The sequence below is a fragment of the Tachyglossus aculeatus genome, chromosome 13 (genome assembly GCF_015852505.1).
Source record: "Tachyglossus aculeatus isolate mTacAcu1 chromosome 13, mTacAcu1.pri, whole genome shotgun sequence".
Lineage (NCBI taxonomy): Eukaryota > Metazoa > Chordata > Mammalia > Monotremata > Tachyglossidae > Tachyglossus > Tachyglossus aculeatus.
This window is the reverse complement of record NC_052078.1, coordinates 15971943-15992228: the sequence shown is the minus strand read 5'-3', so window position 1 is coordinate 15992228 and position 20286 is coordinate 15971943. Positions and strand designations below refer to the sequence as shown.

The window sequence follows — 20286 nt, the reverse complement described above, 5'->3', positions numbered from 1 at the left end:
ACCAGTCTCAAAGTAATATGCCTGGTCACTTAACCAGGACTAATTGAGTAGGACTGACTGAACGACAAACATTAAAGACTCAAGCTATAACTTCTGTAGGAAACAGAAAATACCCATTCAAAATGGCAGACTGCAAACTTCTGGGGTAGTTAGCGACTACCCTACTGTGAAATGGAACGAACGCTGGCGCGCACACCCCTTTAAGGGCATATGTGGGTTCCTCTAACTCCTTCAATTGTATTTACTGAGCACTTACTGTGTGCAAAGCACTTGGGAAAGTACAATGTAACAATAAACAGACACATAAGGCGGGGATTGTGCTATTGAAGAGGCCCTTTTGATGGGAAAATTACATGAAAATAAACTGACTCAATGGGAAAAGTAGGGTTGGGGCAGATGATTCAATGCTACTATCAAGATTAAGATTTTGATACAAATTATTGTACTACTGCTATGGCCACCATCATCATCATCATCACCAATCGTATTTATTGAGCGCTTACAATGTGCAGAGCACTGTACTAAGCGCTTGGGAAGTATTATTACTTTATGCCTTCGCTCCTCATTGCTAAAGTTGCAAAAGCCAAAGTTCTTGTGGAATGGAGCGGCAGAACTAAGGCAGCAGTGAGAAGCAAGGCAACAACATCACAACTTGACCAACAGTACTCAATCTACTTGTACAAACTTGGATCTGTTGTGCTGTAGCAGAATTAGGCTCATGTTGTGGGAAGAATGTTCCTTAATCCCGTCACTACATTAAATCCAAATCATGAAATAGCAGAACTGGAAGAAACAAGTTCTCCCTCCTGCAATTTGTTTTAGTGTCTGTCTCCCCCGCCGGACTGTAAACTCCTTGAAGGCAGGGATTGCTTCTATTAATCCTACTGTACTTCCCCAAGTGCCTAGTACAATGTTCTGCACACAGCAGGCACTCAAAAAATACTACAGACTGACTGATGCTTAACTAGAGATTACTCCATAATGAGCCCACATATTATTAAAAAAATCTCCTTTCTTACATGGCATGCAAAATTTGGCTAAAATCTTTAGTTTATGAAAAATTAATGTCCCTTTTCAGCCTTTCCCATAGTGTATTCCAGTAAAATTTCAGGGCAGACTAAAGGAGACAGAAAATTGGCCTGTAACAAAAATGCAGGGTCTTCAGGAGACAGTTCCGTGCCAAGATACTTCCAGGTTTCCTTCCAGACTAGAAGAGTTGCTCTCACAGAATACTTTCATTGGTAAAATCTAAAAATACTATAAAAGCCACATGAAACCCACTAGTTCTTTGGACACGAGTTTAATGTGGCATCACATCTGCTGGATGTTACCTTTATTTGGGAGTGTGATCCTGCCAGCCAGGTAAGTGCTGGAATTCCAGTTTGAAGCTATCGGCCATCAATGTGTTTCAATTATTTTAATTTTCCTACATCTCTCTGGAAGAAAATAAGTTGGTTTTCAAGGACATATCAAGGGAGGTGAAGGGCCAGAGATACAGTTTTAATTAAGACAAACTGCTGCATAACTTTCCATCTAGTGTTATAATGTATCTAAAGTAATGCATTGTCTTCTGCAAGTTCAACCAACTCTGATAGATTATACTCTCCCAAGCCGAGTGCAGTGCTCTGTACACAGTAAACTCTCAAATACCATTGACTGAATCAAACTAATAGTATCTTGTCAATATTTTAAAAACAATGAATTGTTTGGGATTGCTCACATTTTAGATTACAAATCCTCCTTTTCCAATGTCTTACTACCGGAAAATATAAAGCAAGCGTTATTTAACCATTAGCACATTTTTCTACTCTATTCAAGTTCTTAATAAAGTTCCACTAAATTTGACTTTTTTCCTCTTTATTTAAACACAAATACATTTACAGCATGCAGGTAAGTTAAACCTATATGGCGTCTTCCCCAAACCAATTATTTTTAAATGCATCACCATACACTGAAAATTAAAGTTTCCATATTCCACAGGTAAACTCTTCTCTGTCATCTCATGTCAAATTTAGAGTTACACACAGTAGCGAGTCAGTATTCTTAAATTATGAAAATAATTTAGTTGATCACCATGAATAAATATTATTCTTTTATTTCACTGAGCTTCTCTTCTAAACCAACAATACGATTCAGAGGAAAATAAAAATAAAAACCACGCAAAAAAAAATGGAGATTGCAAATTGAAATAGCTTTGCATTTAACATTAACAGGTTGATGATTTTCATTTACAAACACTAATTGTCCTGTTTAAATGGCCTACTGTAGTAGAGCCAAAAAACAGCAGTTTCCTTGAAAAATTTAAGATGCAAGTCTTGGTAAACTTTGTAAAATGTTTAAAGAAAATCTTTTAGCTATAAAAAGGAAACATTATATATTTTGAGCTACATGCTAGTTACAATTTATTACACGGCAATGTTCAGCACCAATACCCGTGATACATTACTTACAGGAATGAAACTACCATATACAGATAAGAGAAAAAATTCTGCTTCATTTATGTATATTTTCAAGGAAGCCAGTTTTTGAGCTAATGTAAAAATTCGAGGACCTGTGTACATGCAGCTAGTGGTTAAAGATGTTTCCTTTTAGTGAACTCAGTTTATCAGAAATGCTGCATCATTTTCTTTCTTAGCGAATCACCCTACATCTGTCTTGCTGAACAAGGATTTCGTCTTAGTTTGGAGTGCTTCTGTCAGTCCTATCGTCAACACAACTACTGAAGACCTGCAACAACAAGGATTTCTGGCTTCCAATGAAAATAAATAATTCAGCCTTCAAACCAAAACTATTATAAAAGTGGAAATTACAGCAGGAAATAGAAAAATAAGCCAATTAGGGCCCCAAACTTCTGACTGGTTCCTTATATCGTACTGCAACTATTTAATTTCATATAAAAACTTTTTAAAAAAGCTATTTGCCAACAAGATCTTAATATAGAATGTCACACTGTGTACACTAATAGAACCCCAAATCCACTCTCAGAACTCCACTGCTAAAAAATGAAGCACAAAATGGACCCCCTCTTTTCCATATTGATGATATTACTTAAATACGTGACATTTCAATCTGATAAAGTATTGGGAATACTATAATAGTTTACAACTAATTATATGATGGACTAAAATGCAACAAAAATCCTCTACCCCAACGATGCACTCATTTACTTTTACAAATGTGAAAAAAACTTGCTCACTTAAGATATTTGGAGTGACATTTCAATATTTCTAGACTTGACAAGAATAAATTACAGTGTGTGATTTACTGTAGCAGATCTTTAAAATACACCCCAGGAATTTCCAAGTAAGATGTACTGAAGTCTACTTTGTCCACATCATTTCATTAGCTGTACTGTTCTTGCATTTCTCATTATCAAAAGGCTAAATTCAGACTCGACCAGTTCATTACTTACAATGGGAAAAAAGTTAGTCTAATTCTACACCGTCTTAGTTCACGTCACTAAAGATGATAAATAACCATTTTGTCAATTCTTGTGTCGCTAGCAGGCTCATCAGAATGAAGCAGGATTTTTCAACCCTCAAGCTATGCTGTGTACAGAATCAAAAACAGGACAAATGTTCATTTGCCAAAAAAAAAAATTATCACATGTAAACGTAGGTTTACTCCTGTTATTGTCTAGTACTTAACTCAAGTTACCTATTAGCAGGCATTTAATTAATTAAAAAAAATTTAGCAGCCTTGTTCAAATTAAAATCCCTAGTTCTGTAGTTTCAGTATTTCAGCGCCCAAAAACAGTTGTCAGAAGCAACTCCAGACACTACACAAATCCATTTTTACCCTGTCATTTCAGGAACTTTAATATACAGTGCTGCCCTGACCCATTCAGTTGGATAAGTAGTGTTATAATTAAAGTGGTAAAACATAAAACATTAAATCTATGCTTCAATATTGTTACATGTTCCTTAAGACAGGAAAATGTCCACAAATTAAACTACGGATTTTAAATTTAAGTTTCTTTTAACCTGTAATGTACATTCAACTTGGCACAGTGCAGACTAAATTTAAGACATGAAAGACAAACCGTGTAATGAATTTAGCTACACTTTCAGTTACTGTCATTTTCCAAGACGCCAAAATTGCACTCTAGTTGGGTTGGGAATTAATCAGCAGAATTTGCAAGGTGGAGTGGGAGAGAGGGAAGGGAACAGCTGTACAGGCCAGGTATAATTTATACATTTTCAAAGAAAAAAAAAAAAGAGAGAAAGTAACAATCCTACAATCCCCAGAGGGAAAGTGTGGTGTCATGGAATGACGCTCTGTTGATATCCCATCCTCTTCATAATGCATATAACTTTTCAGCAGCTGAAAAAGGGAAAAAGATACCCACAAGCATAGTTAATACATGATTATCTCGGTCAGGAAGATAAGGATGAAGCCCAGAGATTAACCACTCCCCCATACGAATAGCAGCAACCAAAAAGCTTTTATCAAAGTTAAATGGCAAAATTGACTGATTTGAGTCAACTTTTACCCTGTTGATCCATTTCTCTTACAAGGAGTTCTCAAGTTATGACGCTTCGATTTAGGGCAGATGATAATTCCAAACTTTTTAAATGATCATTTCAGCTGAATACATCTGGGTGACTGTAGGAGGTGAGCTTTTTAACTATTAGCGCTGTTTATTGCCTGCAATACAGTATTTCACTGGAGTAAGGGGCACCTTTAAACTACTTTGGTGACTCCACCTGATGATCCAGTAACCCCATCCTCTCGCCAACCCTGCCCATTCCGTATGGCCTCTCCAGCGGTCAACCCCTCTTATGTTCAACCCCTTTCTTCTCCCACAAAAAGTGTTTACCCATGGCCCTGAACCTGCCTTCCTACAACTCTGCAGTCTCCCTGCATCCCTAGTTCTTTTCTCCTAGCTTTTTGAGTTAAAAAAAGAAAACAAAAAACAACCCTGTTCAGAAAGTACTTATTTAACAGCCAAGCCGGCCCCTTCCCTGGCTTCAGGGGGATCCAAGGCAGTTATCCCTTCCCAAGCCTTCTCCCCACGATGTCAGTCCAGACCCTGTGGCTGTGACAGTCCCGGGGGAAGCAGGGAAAAGAAAGCTGCCAAGGAGATGGCCTGAATAGAAAGGAGAGTATCTGGTGGTGATTTCAAGGATGGCAGATTTGGGGCTAAGTGGAGGGAGTGGGGAGGAGGAGGGGAGAGGGAAGTGGCAGATCTGGGGATGTGGGTGCTTGGGAGGCACAGGGAAGTGGGGAAACACTTTTAAAAGCCCCGATGAGGGGAGAAAGTGAAAGAAACTGGGGCATGATTGCTGGCTGGAGTCACGACAGAGAGCTGATACATTCATTTTACTTTTGAAGAAATGCTTACCCCTTTGTAGCATTTCTCTGATAATATAAACACATTCAATCGTATTTATTGAGTGCTTACTGTGTGCACAGAGCACTGTACTAAGCGCTTGGGAAGTACAAGTTGGCAACATATAGAAATGGTCCCTACCCAACAGCAGGCTCACAGTCTAGAAGGGGGAGACAGACAACAAAACAAAACATATTAACAAAATAAAATAAATAGAATAAATATGTACAAATAAAATAGAGTAATAAATACGTACAAACATACATACATATATACAGGTGCCGCGGGGAGGGGAAGGAGGTAAGCTGGGGGGATGGGGAGGGGGGCGAGGGGGAGAGGAAGGAGGGGGCTCAGTCTGGGAAGGCCTCCTGGAGGAGGTGAGCTCTCAGTAGGGCCTTGAAGGGAGGAAGAGAGCTAGCTTGGCCAGGGGGAGGACGTGGGCCGGGGGTCGACGGCAGGACAGGCGAGAACGAGGCACAGTGAGGAAATCAGCGGCAGAGGAGCGGAGGGTGCAGGCTGTAAACACATGACTACCGCTCAAAATTGACTGAGTACATAGTACCAATCCTCCATTCCTGTGAGAAAATTCTCACAGTTCCTATGAGAAAACAGGTTCTACTTTATGATGCAGTTTTCAGGAACCAATTGTATTGTTAATTGTGTGAGGAGGTGTTAATGAGAAGTGCAGTTGACAAAAAAGGCAGTGAAAAAGTGGAAGGAATAATAGTAAAGCATATGAACATTCACAAATCATATAATCAGTCCCTGAATAATTCCCAGATGACTATGGCACCTTACTTTGTAATAAGTACTATCATTTAATTCTCATCTATCAGAAATTTAGTTGGGTAATAATTACTAAACCTGCTTTACCATGAAAATCATTAATGAATGATATACCCTATAGGCAGCAGATAGTAAAGTAAACCTAGAAAAGATTCAATTTTTCAAAATTGTTGCTACTACAGACAGAATAATTGAGGAACAGACAGCTACCTCCCTCAGGTGGCCAAAGTGCCATCATTACACTTTATAGTTCAATATTCTTCAATATCATCATCAATCGCATTTAATCGTATTTATTGAGCGCTTACTGTGTGCAGAGCACTGTACTAAGCGCTTGGGAAGTCCAAGCTGGCAACACATAGAGACAGTCCCTACCCAACAGTGGGCTCACAGTCTAATATTCAAGTTAGCAATCACTGCATTCCTCAGTATTATTAGGATGAAATCTACTTATTAAGACTATGGGCGTATCTCTTTCCCAAGTTTACTCATGGTCAAAACAATGTTAAGAAAATTAAAACATGAGTGTTATTGAAAAGACTATTTTCAAGATTGGCTAGCAATCTCTACACCTTTTCTATTCTTGTCAGTTATTTTCAGACTAGCCCCCCCCCCTTTTTTGACAAAAAAGCAGAAATGGTTTATATCACATATTAGAATAACTAAGAGCTATAAATCTAAATCCAAGATACCCAATATGTGCCTCAAACCTGTCAGTTATCTGAAGATCCCACACATTTGAGCATCATTTGTGGTCTAGTGGAAATCGTGCGGTGCTGGGAGTCAGAGCATCTGGTTCTGGTCTCAGGCCTCTCAATGGCCTGCAGTCTGTCCTTGGGTAAATTACTGAAGCACTCTGCCTCAGTTTACTCCACTGTAAAATAGGGACAGGAATAGCTGGCTCTCCTTACTGTTGCGGAGACAATGTGAGCTAAGTAATGTTTAAGCATTTTAGCAACATAAAGCCCTGAACATATTCAGGGCACTATCAATAAAATAGAAGATGCCATACAAATTACTAGAAAGATGTGGAAAAGGACCTAAAGGGATTTCACTAAAAGTCACTGGAGGGATCTATTACTATTGCTTCCAAGGGAGAAAATGATACAACAAGAGATCTTTACATTCTGGAGAGTTTCCTAATACATATAAATCTACAAAATACACTTTTGAAGAGGCTAGCATTAGGGACCAGAGTGCAATATTTCTTGCTGTTACTCATTCACCTAATTTCTAAAAATATGGAGAGGGCGGTACTATCTGGGGCTGTGGAAAGATGGAGGAGCAGACAGGTTACCACTACTCTGGATAATGCAGAGTTGTCTTAGATACTGCATTTCTTTACTGCACAGAGAGAAACACTAGACGACAACTGCTCTTTGGGCTCCCACGTCACAGTAGCCCGCAAAGTGCAAAAGGGCTACATACTGGCCTGCTCTACACCACATCCTGTAAGCTGCTTCTCCTGAGGTTCACAACTGTAGATGACAACACAAAAATGGCTCAGTCTTTCTGCCACTGTGCCATTTAAAATTAAGATGACCTCAAGTCTCCAGAGCAGAGAGATGTCGAATTAGAAATTTAGAGGATACCGAAGGAGAACACCAGAGATAATGTACCTCAACCAGATTTTAAAGTATTTACTAAAAATAAGAAATTACATGTTTAATCATATTGCTATTTATAATAAATCCATAGATGCTCTTCATCAAGATAAACAAATACTTCAGTTTGTGCAATGGTAAAGTAAGGGCTTGGAAGGAAGAATAATGAACACAGCTGAAAAAACTGTTAAGACTAAAGGATTCAAGTTTGAACATTTTGTGGCTCAGATTGCCACAAATACAATCTGGGCGTGTAAACAGGAAAAACCACCCTCACACCAATTCTCAGTTTTAATTCCATGTACAGAAAGAGAGACATTTCCAACTGATGGTGCAAATTCCCAAATTGGAGACAGAAAGTGAATTAGCTGATTTGGGCAAGAGCAATTACACTGTCAATTTAACCTCTTAGTTGAAAGACTGGTTGTCAATCTTGCTGGGACTATTGTTTTAATTTATAACCTGAGTCAAATTAAGGTTTTAAAAAAAAGACCAGAATCTCAGAAGTAATTCACTTATGTAAAACCTGAGAGTAGTGCAGTTTACATGATAGCTACCCACTTTTTAAAACAGCTGGGACTATTAGGTCTTCAGAGCTTTAACCAGCTTTTCTTCATGCTGCTCCACTAATCAAAAATCAAGATTTATTTTAATAACCATTTCAGTTATAATAATAATAATAATGGCATTTGTTAAGCGCTTACTATGTGCAAAGCACTGTTCTAAGCGCTGGAGGGAATACAAGGTGATCACGTTGTCCCACGCGGGCTCACAGTCTTAATCCCCATTTTACAGATGAGGTAACTGAGGCTCAGAGAAGTTAAGTGACTTGCCCAAGTTCACACAGCAGACATGTGGCGGGGCCGGGATTTGAACCCATGCCCTCTGACTCCAAAGCCCATGCTCTTTCCACTGAGCCATGCTGCACTTTATAAAAGTGTTTAGCAATGAACAGTCACATAAAACAGTCAAATCACCATTCAATTATTTGATCATCTAAGCAGTCTAGAAAGAGTCATTTTGTGGCTATAATATAACTACTGGAAAAATCTTAATGCCAACCATTTTACCTAGGCTGCCCTTCTCCTCACTAACACCCAGAGAAAAAAAATTCTTAAGCCACTAATTTAAGAGGCTGTGCTTTAGTCAGGACTGTTGTTCTCTCTCAGTGTTAAAGGAGCATGTTGCACGCTACAAAAAATCACAAGCCAAGAAAAAAAAAATGCTTACACTTTGTCTTGTCTGCCTCCACCACCGCGCACAGCAACAGGCTGGCTGTTTTGAGTAAATGCACCTCCGCCACGAATTGCACTTGGATGAGTTGGAGAAGCAGCTGGATGTTGCCCTGGACGGATAGGCTTAGCTAAATGAAGACAAGAATGATTTTAGAACAGCACATTCCACTTGATCATTTCCTTTCTTTACAGATTTTACAGGTAGTCTATAGACTGCTCAATATAACTTCAAACTGCTCACACCTAACAATATTGTTATTCAACTGTTAATGTGCCCTTTCATTAAAAGCTATATGACTATTTTCTGGATGTCTGATTGTCCGTGAGTTACACTCAGGAATACGTGCCGTAGGCCTATTCAGGAGAAAAATGTTTCCCAGTAGCTTGTTTTTTTAGACTACCTTTAAAGGTGAAACTGCCACGCAGTTAAAGTCATGTTCTTGTTCCAAAAGGAAAAATCACCCTAAAAAAGGCTTAAATGGTATCTTACCAAGAAACCTAAACTTTAACTTGGGAAACTATATTACTACTTACTCCATGGTTAGAAAGGGGATCATACAAATGTTTTTAATATCAAAAACCATTCTGATTTATCAACAGACAAGCCTAAAAAAAAATAATCACAGGCTGTGAAAATTCATATAATCTGACGAGGTTTTCAGTGGAAATCAGTTTCCACTGAAAATAAAGGGTCCTCTAAATACTTTTACTAGTTACAATTAATTGAACACTGGGACATTGGGGCACAAAGAGGCGAAATTTTCAAATGCCTCCTTTTCATTAGAAAAATCTCAGTTAATATTCTGATTAAGAGAAAACACGATAAATCCTCTCCTATTCAAATAGACCAGGTCTTGTCAATTAGGCATCTTTAAAATACTTCCTATACCTACCAATTTGGGCAGAATGTCCTCTTCTGGCCATATTCTTGGATCGGACTGCTTCCTTAATACGATCTACTTCTTGTTGATATCGTTTACGATCACGAGATGCATTTTCTTTGGCTTCTTTCAGTGCAGTCTCCAATGCTTTAACTCGTTCAGCTGTAGCTCTAAGTCGCTTCTCCAGTTTAGGGAGCTCACAACGAAGATCTGCATTATCACGTACCAACTGGGGATTAGTAAAGGAAAATAAAATGAATTGTTCCATTCCTGAAAACATTTCCTGTATTTGGGGAAAAGCTCTATCACAGTTTTCAGATAAACGAAAACAAGTAGCAATCATCTCATTAAGTCCCCCTTAATAAAAAACTAAACTACTCAGGATGACAGTTGGCTACTCTTCTAGAAACTGCCTCAGAAGCCCATCGCTCTCTGAAAACCAAACATTTTTTAGAATGGCCAACCAGAAGTTTCTCTTGCTTTAAGCACATTACCTCTTTTTCTGTTTTCAGTAGACTTGGAGAACTATTAATTCTTTCAACCTTTCCTTAAAATATTTTTCCCATATTTTTAATAATTTTAAACCACTCATTTTTGAACCCTCTCCATTTCCTTCAGATATTTGGAGTATAGTGAGCAAAACTGAACATAATATTCTCCAGTAGCATTTTAGCTTTAAAAATAACAATCCTGACATATTCAGCTTTTAGGCAACTATAAGCTCCAGATCTTTTTTCTTTTTTGCTGTACTTATTCTCTATTGATATTATTTGCTTTCTGATTCTAAGACTGTAATCCTGTACTTATCCTTATTTAATTTAATCCTGTTTTTGTAGGCAGTTGCCAATTAATCTAAGTCACTTAGAATTTTATTCTTGTTTTCCAAAACATTTGAGAGCATGTTCTCAAGTTATTTTTGCAGCCCAGGACCAATCCCAATGGTTATCTTACCCCATACTTTTGAAATAAAACCACTCATCATCACACTTGGCTGTGACCTTCAAACTGTCCACCCTTCCTAAAATAGGTCAATAGAATCCTTCCAAAGTTTAGATAATGACAATGTCAGGTGGGAGAGAATCAAAAGCACACTGGTCTTGATTTTCTTTATCTATATGACCTAACACACTATTTTAGGAGATTCAGATTGGCATAATTTACTCTTCAAATGTTGGCTAAGAAAAAGAACTAGTACTTCTTTATAAGTCAATCTTTCTGATGCTGCCTATGAGTAACAGAAGTTAACTTATCTGTAAGTTGTATTTATGTTTGCCTATGAGTAACAGAAGTTAACTTCTCTGTAAGTTGTATTTGTTTGTTTATTTTTTTAAATAAAAAAACCCGTAAAAATGCATTACCCTCAAAAAACATAAAACAATACCCTCATAATATTTTTAAAAATCTAACTTTCAGTTCTATTACCTGCTTGTGCACTTTTGTGAGCTGTTCAAGGTTATTCTCAAGAAAGGATATCTTCTGTTTTTGGGCTGCACTGCCTCCAGTATCATCAGAATCAATCTCAGCACTCTGAGTAAAGAAATAAAATATTTATCTATACATTCATGAAACTAAAGACAAATTAGTTGAAAAATTGTGTTTATGAATGTTTAAGACAAAGTTTATTCAAAGTCACTATATGTTACCTTCTTAACTCTGGTAGCCAGATCTTGGACAAACAGCTTCCGAAGATTGTGCAGGGTCTGAAGTTCTTTTGCCTTCAAATTAGAACAAGGATATTGCTGATGTTCACAATTTCAAATTATTATGAGTGACAAAAAGTTAAGTTTTTAAGGACTGCTTACCACAGTCTCCTCCAAACCCTTTAAGTCTTGTCTTGCTTGTTCCCGTCTGTCCTGCATAACCCTAAACATATGAAGAAAAAATACCTGTTTAGATATTTTTAGTGCACAAATAACTCAAGTGATTTCAGTACAGTTTAGAAGTTTGGAAATAGTGCAATGAACTTTTTACCTTCATTAGAATGTAAGCTCCTTGTGAGCAGAGAACATGTGTCACCCACTTTGTATTCTGTACTTCCCAAACACCTAATACAGATCACTGTACCAAGTGAGTGCTCAATAAATACAATAGCTACTACTATATCTGAAAATCTAAGTCATCACGACTTTTGTGTGATCAGTCGCATTTCTTCTTCTTATTATTGGTATTTGTTAAGCGCTTACTATGTGCCAAGCACTGTTCTAAGCGTGAGAATAGATACAAGGTAATCAGGTTGTCCCCCATGGAGCTCACAATCTTCATCCCCACTTTACAGATGAGGGAACTGAGGCCCAGAGAAGTAAAGTGACTTGCCCAAAGTCACACAGCTGACAAGTGGCGGAGCCGGGATTTGAACCCATGACCTCTGACTTCAAAGCCCGGGCTCTTGAGTGCTGTGTGCACGGCACTGTACTAAGTGCTTGGGAGAGTACAACACAACAACAGACACATTCCCTGCCCACAAGTTTACAGTCTAGAGGGGGAGACAGACTTGGTGTTAATATCCAAGTGCTTAAATGATACAGAAGTGACAGATGGTGGAGGAAGTGGAATAGAGATGAGGAAAGACCTATACAAAATTTACACTACAAAATGTTATTAGTAAAATTAGTAAAAATAGAGAACTAAGTACAAAGGAATTATTTGTTCAACAGACCCCTATGTTTTTAGCAAAAACACTTGGGATAATTAAAATAGCTTTTGTCTAAGCAATGTGGTATAGTGGATAGAGCACGGGCCTGGGAGTTGGAGGGACTTGGGTTCTAATTCTGGCTCCGCCACTTGTCTGTCATGTGACCTTGGGCAAATCTTTTCTGCACCTCAGTTTATCTCACCTGTAAAATTCATTCAATCATATTTATTAAGCACTTACTGTATGCAGAGCACTGTAGTAAGCGCTTGGGAAGTACAAATCAGCAACCTATAGACACGGTCCCTACACAACAGGCTCACAGTCTAGAATGGGGATAAGACTTGTGAGCCCTATGTGGGACATGGACTGTGTCCAACCTGACACAGTATCTACCCCACTGCTTAGTACAGTGCCTGGGACATAGTAAGTGCTTAACGAATACCATAAAAAAGAATCCTCCATTGGGAGTCGAGAAAAAAATCAAATTCAAGTACAGCAGAAAGCCACAGAACATTCTTTAGTATCATGAGTCCTTAGGTAATTGCGGCAGAACAGCTTAAAGAGAGTGAGATCAAGGACTTAAATCCTCATTCGGTACCCCAAAATACCAGATAAGTTATTGTTCTTGCTAGTGTCAGGTAGAAGAAAGATTATCACCAGTTTTGGCGTACAAGGTGGATTAATATCTGGAGCATTTTGTAAGAGAACCAAAATTAAAAAAATATACATGAACGTTCATCTAATACAGTGCAAAAATAAATGTAAAAGATTCAGGTATGCTCTGTTGCTTGATAACATAACTGAGAATCTCAAATTGGGCCTCAACAGAAACTCTCTCAAATTTGGGCTTTGTCAGAAACCCTCACTTACGTAAGTTCATGCAATTTCCTGCTTTTTTCTTGATCTGTAGCTTTTAATTTCTCATGCTCAACTCTCAAACGTTCCTGCTCCAGTATCATTTTCTGATTTTGGCTGAAAAAGAGAAAGATTAGCATGTAAATGTGTTCAATTATTTTAGTATATTGGAAAGAGGAATTTAATAGGAAGTTTTCAGTTCTTTCCAAAATAAATGAACTCACTTTACCCTGAAATGTACAACAAATGTAGGCAAACACACAGATCTGAACGATCACAATCAAAATATGATTTAAAGACTAATAATTAAACAAACAGGGAGTTGAAGACAATTTTGCAATGCTGAAACAGACTATTCCATGTAGAAGGAGGTTAACCCTCTGGAGGTTGGTATTTAATATGGAAAAAAAAAACCTCAATACCTCTATATAGGGAAGGAATAACTAGTCCAAAAAAAAGGTGGACCGGAACTATTACCCTGAAGGCAGAAGAGGGATTGTTAACGATTTTATTTACTAAAACAAAGCTAGAGAAATATTTAACATTAAAAATTAAGTTGTTCAAATACACAGATCCCAGATTCCTGCCCAGGCATTCCCCACAATCTCTTAAAATACATAACTGTGGTGAAGCTAATTTTTAAATGAAGACTTAAGGAGCTACAGTTTTAAGGCAATGGAAGAAAAAAAAAGTCACTTACTCTTGAAGGTTAGTAATAAGTTTCTCTTTCGCATCAACTTCATCCCTCAGACTGCTAATTTGTTTTTGATGAGTTTCTCTGTGATTTTGTATCTGTTGTTCAACAGCTTGCTGAAAAGATTTTACGAGAATTCTCCTTAGTGGGTTGGTCAAAAATGAATAACGGTACAAAGTACATAGGAATGCAACCTAAAAATGAACTTGCCTTGACTTCATTTGCAGTCTGAACCTTATTCAAGTGCTCCTTTTCCATTTCATGCACTTTCTCTGTTTGGAGATAGGACAGGGATTACAAGAGAAGAGAAAAAGGGGAAATGCTTTTAGTTCAAAAGACTTTGCATATAATATGGAAAATGGGGCACATCTGAAAAGTATTCCATACCCTGGGCCCGAAGCTGAACTAACTCTTCATTAAGGGAGTCAACGGACTCCTCCAGCTGCCTTTTCTTCTGTTCTACATTCTGAAGGTATTCAGTCAAGGACTTGATTTTCGCTTCATGCTATCAGGGACAAAACATGAGATTCATCAAGTTAGAAATGTAAAAAGAGTAAGAAAAAAACTGAATACATTCAAATATACTTAATATTCTTAACCAAAGTCTCAGGTTTACAGTCTACAGCTTCTCATCCTGACCTCTAAAAACCAGTTAATAAGCCCTAATGGATATGCTCTTGTTCTTGATGTTTATATGTAAGCAGCTGAATTGTTGTCCTGCTCTACCCATCCTGCCACTCATAGTATCCTTAAGACAGGTAACAGCTGGAGGACAGAGCAAATTTCTATTACCTAAATTCAGGAACAGTTTTTGGGACTGAATCCTTGTAGTATTAGTGGTGGCCCAGAAATATTACTGAGAGGCATTATGAAAGAAAATGAGCCTGGATTCAAGTTTCCAGCTCTGACAGTGACCTGCTGTGTGATGTCAGACAAATCACTTAAATCCTCTGTTCCTCACTTTCCACCTCTGTAAAATAGGAAAATATTAGGCTAGAAAAGCAGCATGACCAAATGCAAAGAGCTCAGGTCTGAAGTCAGAGGACCTGATCCTGACTCTGCCATTTGCCTGCTACGTGATCTTGGGAAAGTCGCTTACCTTCTCTGTGCCTCAGTTTCCTCGACTGTAAAATTGGGAATATGTGTTCTCCTTCCCTCAGACTGTGAGCCTTATGTGGAACAGGAAATGTGTCCAACCTCATTATCTTGTGTCTAGCCTCTGCACTACCGTGCTGGCACATGGTAAGTGCCTGACAAACATACTACTGTTATTACTATTTTTACTGTTACTACTTGGGTTTTTTTTATGGTATTTGTTAAGCATTTACTATGTGCCAGACACTGTACTAAGCGCTGGGGTAGATGCAAGACAAACAAGTTAGGCCCATTCCCTGTCCCACATGGGGCTCACAGTTTTACTACACATTTTTACAGATGAGGTAATAGACACAGAGAAGTCAAGTGACTTGCCCAAGATCACACTGCAGACAAGGGGAGGAGCCAGAATTAGAACACAGGTCCTCTGACTCTGACTAGGTCATGATGCTTTCCCCTTGTTTCTCCCTGACTCCTAGGACTGTATGAAGACAAAAGTTAATGAAAAAGCACTACACACATTCTAAATGGTATTATTATTGCCAGTATAACCAAACAACTTGGAAGCAAGAAGCTAGAATTGTACAAGAACAGCTACTTTAAAAAGTCACCTATGAAACCAAACAAAATACTACTCAAAAGCCAAGAAAGAACCTACTCCATTTTTCCTTTTCACTGTCAAATAAATGCAAAAAATTACTTGAAAATTTTTAAGAAATCCTTACAGTTCTATAATTTATAATATACTAAGTAGCCCAGGCAGAATACATCCCCTCTATTGGCCATAAGTTATGAGATAAAATCAGAAATTTTACATATAGAGTGTATGTATATATGTATTCCACATCATTCATTCATTGGTATTTATTAAGCGCTTACTGTGTGCAGAGCACTGTATTATGTGCTTGGGAAAGTACTATACAGCAATAGAGTGAAAATCCCTGATCACAATGAGCTCATAGTCTGGGGGGAATGGGGTAGATGAGAGACAGACTTAACATACCTATTAATGCCCAAAATTTTTTAAATTGGCAAAGTACAAAGCAAACTGCGCTCTCTCTTTTGGGATCTCAAACTCTGCAGCCCCATTTTATCACTTGGGAAAATATAAGGCAAGGATTACTAATAAAACTGATTGAAATATGAATTATTTATGTAATTGCAACGTAATGGAAATTCAAAGGAATCCATTCCACTTAACACTGACAATTTGATTCAATCCGTGGCTGCTAAGAGGTACATCAGAATGTTCTGACAATTTATCTTCTCAAAAAACTATCTAATTCAGCCATGAAAGTTGGTAGAAATATTATTATTGATTTCAGGGTGATAACTGAATGTCACATGGCCAGATACGATAAAAGAGGGGAAAATCCAAAGGGCCGAGGAGTAGCTAACAGAAAGATGTGCTATTTTCCTAAAGTCTAACAAATTAGCCATCCCAGAGTCATATTTCTAGCCCCAAATGGAACAACAAAGGACTAGATAATAATAATAATGGCATTTATTAAGCGCTTACTATGTGCAAAGCACTGTTCTAAGTGCTGGGGAGGTTACAAAGTGATCAGGTTGTCCCACAGGGGGCTCACAGTCTTAATCCCCATTTTACAGATGAGGTAACAGGCACAGAGAAGTTAAGTGACTTGCCCAAAGTCACACAGCTGACAATTGGCAGAGCCGGGATTTGAACCCCTGACCTCTGACTCCAAAGCCCATCCTCTTTCCACTGAGCCAGAATGAAACCTTTTATGAATACAGAAAATGCACCCAATATTTCTGTCCACATGTGGAACACCCACAAAAATGCTTTGGTACTCTTTAGAAATCTTCTGCCAAGTTCTGGAAATAAGGCAGAAGGAAATGTTTCAGGAAAAAAAATTGTAGAATCAGGTTACAGGTTGTTACTGGAGGACTACTGCCACCCCAAAACCTTCTTTACTGAAACTGAATTCAGCTACTCCTGACTCTACTGACGTCTAGAACAAAAGGGGCACTGTTTCTCTCCAACTGTTCCTTTTTGCTCTTATTCCTTGTACAACTCTGCTTTAGAGATCTTTCGGTCATGGTCTCTCCTCACTGTGTTGGGGGTAGAGCACATTTATAATCACAGGGCTGGAAATTATTTATGATACGCCATAGCCAACAACAAAACAACAGAACTTCTGCTATGTTACACCTCCTTTAACATCATAGTTCCAAAGCCCTCTTGACAGCGGGAGAGGTAGTATTGGCTAGTATCCGCTCCAAAAAGAAAATAAAGGAAAAGAAGAAAAAGAGCCCTTGATCTCCTTTGTGACACCCAAGGACATGTTACTGGAACTTAGAAGCCATACATTGGAGAACTGAGCTCAATACTCTTTTGAATGTACATATTATTTACTCTTCTGTACGTGTGCAACACTGATGACCTATGCTTAGTTTGCAGCCCATTATGATTCCCAAAGCTTTATTTTTCCCTATTCTATGTAGTCTTTTTACTGGCTAATTTACTTTTTCTTCAAAGAGAAAATTCCTGCATTCCTCTTTCTAAATTATGCTTCAATTTAATTCAAACCACTTGGGAACACTGTTATAAAGCCAAACTCAACATTTGTCACATCTACATATATTATTTGACAGCTACGTTTGCCAGGCATACACTAAGAATATAAAAGAACAATTTCTTTCCATCTTTAGAGAAACAGAGCACAAAACCTGATACAGACCTGGAACCTGTCAGCTATTTTTACATCTGAGGAAGAGGTAAACCATTTATCTGTTTTCTCATGCAGCAGCATTCAGCTCAAGGTCTAGAACTCCCAGAATGAACATTACCTATAGTGCATATGTTGACTAATTAACACTGCTGCACTTCATTCATTTAACTGGAGAGAATGTAGAAAATAAATCAATCATCTGTATAACTACCTTGCCATTTTTCCAACAAAAGTGAATGGATACTCAGACTCTGGCCTGTTAAGCATTAGAAAATGGATGTTGTGATATAACTTGTACCTGTGAGATCCGAAGCTGACATGCTGCGAGTTCCTTTTCATTTTCTTCCATCTTTTTATTGCTCTCAGTCTGTGTCCCTTCTAGCTGTTTACAACGCTTTACCATTGTTTTCACTTCTGATTTCATTTTACTAATGTACAGTCTTGCAACAGTGAACTCTTCATCTATCATGCCAGTTCCTTCAGGTTGCTGTGAGAAAAAAGCAGAATGAAACTCATATACGGAAGCACAAATGAGCAAGACATTTAACTCTTCATGTTGAAAAAGGGAATATGAGACCAATCAATCAATGGAAGAGTGCAAAACAACAGAGTTAAGCATGCCCCCAAGTAGCTTGGAGTCTAGAGGGGAATTGTAATAAAATACATTAGAGATAGGGGAAAGGACAGGGTATAAGGATAATTACACAAGTATTGTGGGAAGATGATAGGGTGGATAACAAGTGCTTAAACGGTACAGCTCTGAGTGCATAGGCAATAGTGCATAGGCAATACAGAATAATAATAATGATGGCATTTATTAAGCACTTACTATGTGCAAAGCACTGTTCTAAGCGCTGGGGAATTTACAAGGTGATCAGGCTGTCCCACGTGGGGCTCCCAGTCTTAATCCCCATTTTACAGAGGAGGTAACTGAGGCCCAGGGAAGTGAAGTGACTTGCCCAAAGTCACACAGCTGACCAGTGGCAGAGCCGGGATTTGAACCGATGACCCCTGACTTCAAAGCCCGGGCTCTTTCCGCTGAGCCACGGTAAGTAGGGGAAGTGAGGAAGATGTGATTTTAGGATGGCTTTGAAGGTGGGGAGAGTGGTGTTGTGTCGAATATGAAGGGGGAGAGAGTTCAAGGCCAGAGGGAGGACTCGGGCAAGGGGTCGCTGACGAGATAAAGGAAATCAAAATACAGTGAGTAGGCTTGTGTTAAGGAGTAAGTGTGTATACCATGTTGTAGTAGGAGATCAGTGAGACAAGGAAGGAGGGAAAGAGCTGATTGAGTGTCTGAAAGCCAATGGTAAGGTAGTTTCTGTTTGACGCAGAAATTGAGAAGCAGCACGGCCTACCAAAAAGAGCACAAGCCCGGGAGTCAGAGGACCTGGAATCTAATCCCAGCTCTGCCAAGTGTTTGTTGTGTAACCTTGGGCAAATCACTTAGCTTCTCGGTGCCTCAGATCCCTCAACCGTAAAATGGTGATTAAATACCTGTTCTCCCTCCAATGTAGAATGTGAGCCCCACATGGGACAGGGACTGTCCTCAACCTGAACCTACCCCAGCACTTAGATGAGTGTTTGACACATAGTAAGTAGATAAGCAGCATTAAAAAAAAATGTGGATATGGCTGGCAACCATGGAAAGTTGTTAAGAAGTTGGAGAGATGGCCTGAATGCTTTTTCTTTTTTTCCCCCTCAAGAAAAATGATCTGGGCAGTGAAGTGAAGTAAGGATTGGAGTGGGGAGAAACTGGTAACAGGGAGGTCAGCAAGGAGGCTGATGCAGTAATTATTAAGATGAGATATGATAAGTGCTTGAATTAGTTTGTTAGCAGTTTGGATTGAGGCAAAAGGGAGGATTCTAGAGATGTTGTGAAGGTGTACCGACAGCAACTACATTTACCTTTACATCATTATTTCCTACAGCAATTCCGATTTCAGCAAGGTCTTTCAGTAATGATGCCATCATCTCGGTTGCCCGTTTTTTCTGGTGATTGGTCATTTCTTTCAGTTTCTGAAGTTCAGCATCTATACTGGCTAACGTTGCCTAATAAAAAAATAATTTAAAAACATAATCATTTAAACAGTATTTTAGAAACAGGAATTTGCAATTGCCTACCACCCATAAAATGACAACTTTCTATTGGACCTGTGCTGAACTAATCCCACTCTGTAAATACTCTAGATTTATTACAGTATGGCTAGCTAAATAGCCCTGTAAGAACGATTAACTATATTTTTTTGTACAACTGGTTCCATATTTAAATCAAAGTACTCAAAAAAAGCCAGGCATTCTTACATTTAAAATTATCAAAGAAAATTATGGGAGTTAAAACTAGCTATTCTTTTTGAGGAATTTTCTAAGGGGGAAATAGACTTTCCATCCTAAAGCATTCCAATATTTTATTGGCCAATCAAACTAAAATGTGCAAAATTAAGTTGGAATTACTATACAAACTTTCAAGAAGAATAAA

General features: G+C 38.4%; 1 protein-coding gene across 1 annotated transcript in view; it reads right to left on the bottom strand.

Moving 5' to 3' along the window:
- Positions 1-1840: 1840 nt before the first annotated feature.
- Positions 1841-20286, bottom strand: part of KIF5B (kinesin family member 5B) — a 51532-nt gene continuing 33086 nt past the window's right edge. Inside the window, exons 15-26 of the mRNA XM_038755438.1 lie at positions 19716-19859; positions 18109-18297; positions 14407-14524; positions 14230-14291; positions 14026-14135; positions 13341-13442; positions 11641-11701; positions 11482-11553; positions 11261-11365; positions 9851-10067; positions 8953-9085; positions 1841-4323 (exon numbers count right to left, since the gene is read on the bottom strand). Of these exons, the coding sequence (XP_038611366.1) occupies positions 4317-4323; positions 8953-9085; positions 9851-10067; positions 11261-11365; positions 11482-11553; positions 11641-11701; positions 13341-13442; positions 14026-14135; positions 14230-14291; positions 14407-14524; positions 18109-18297; positions 19716-19859 (1320 nt within the window). The 3' untranslated portion in view covers positions 1841-4316. The remainder of the gene's footprint in view (positions 4324-8952; positions 9086-9850; positions 10068-11260; positions 11366-11481; positions 11554-11640; positions 11702-13340; positions 13443-14025; positions 14136-14229; positions 14292-14406; positions 14525-18108; positions 18298-19715; positions 19860-20286) is intronic.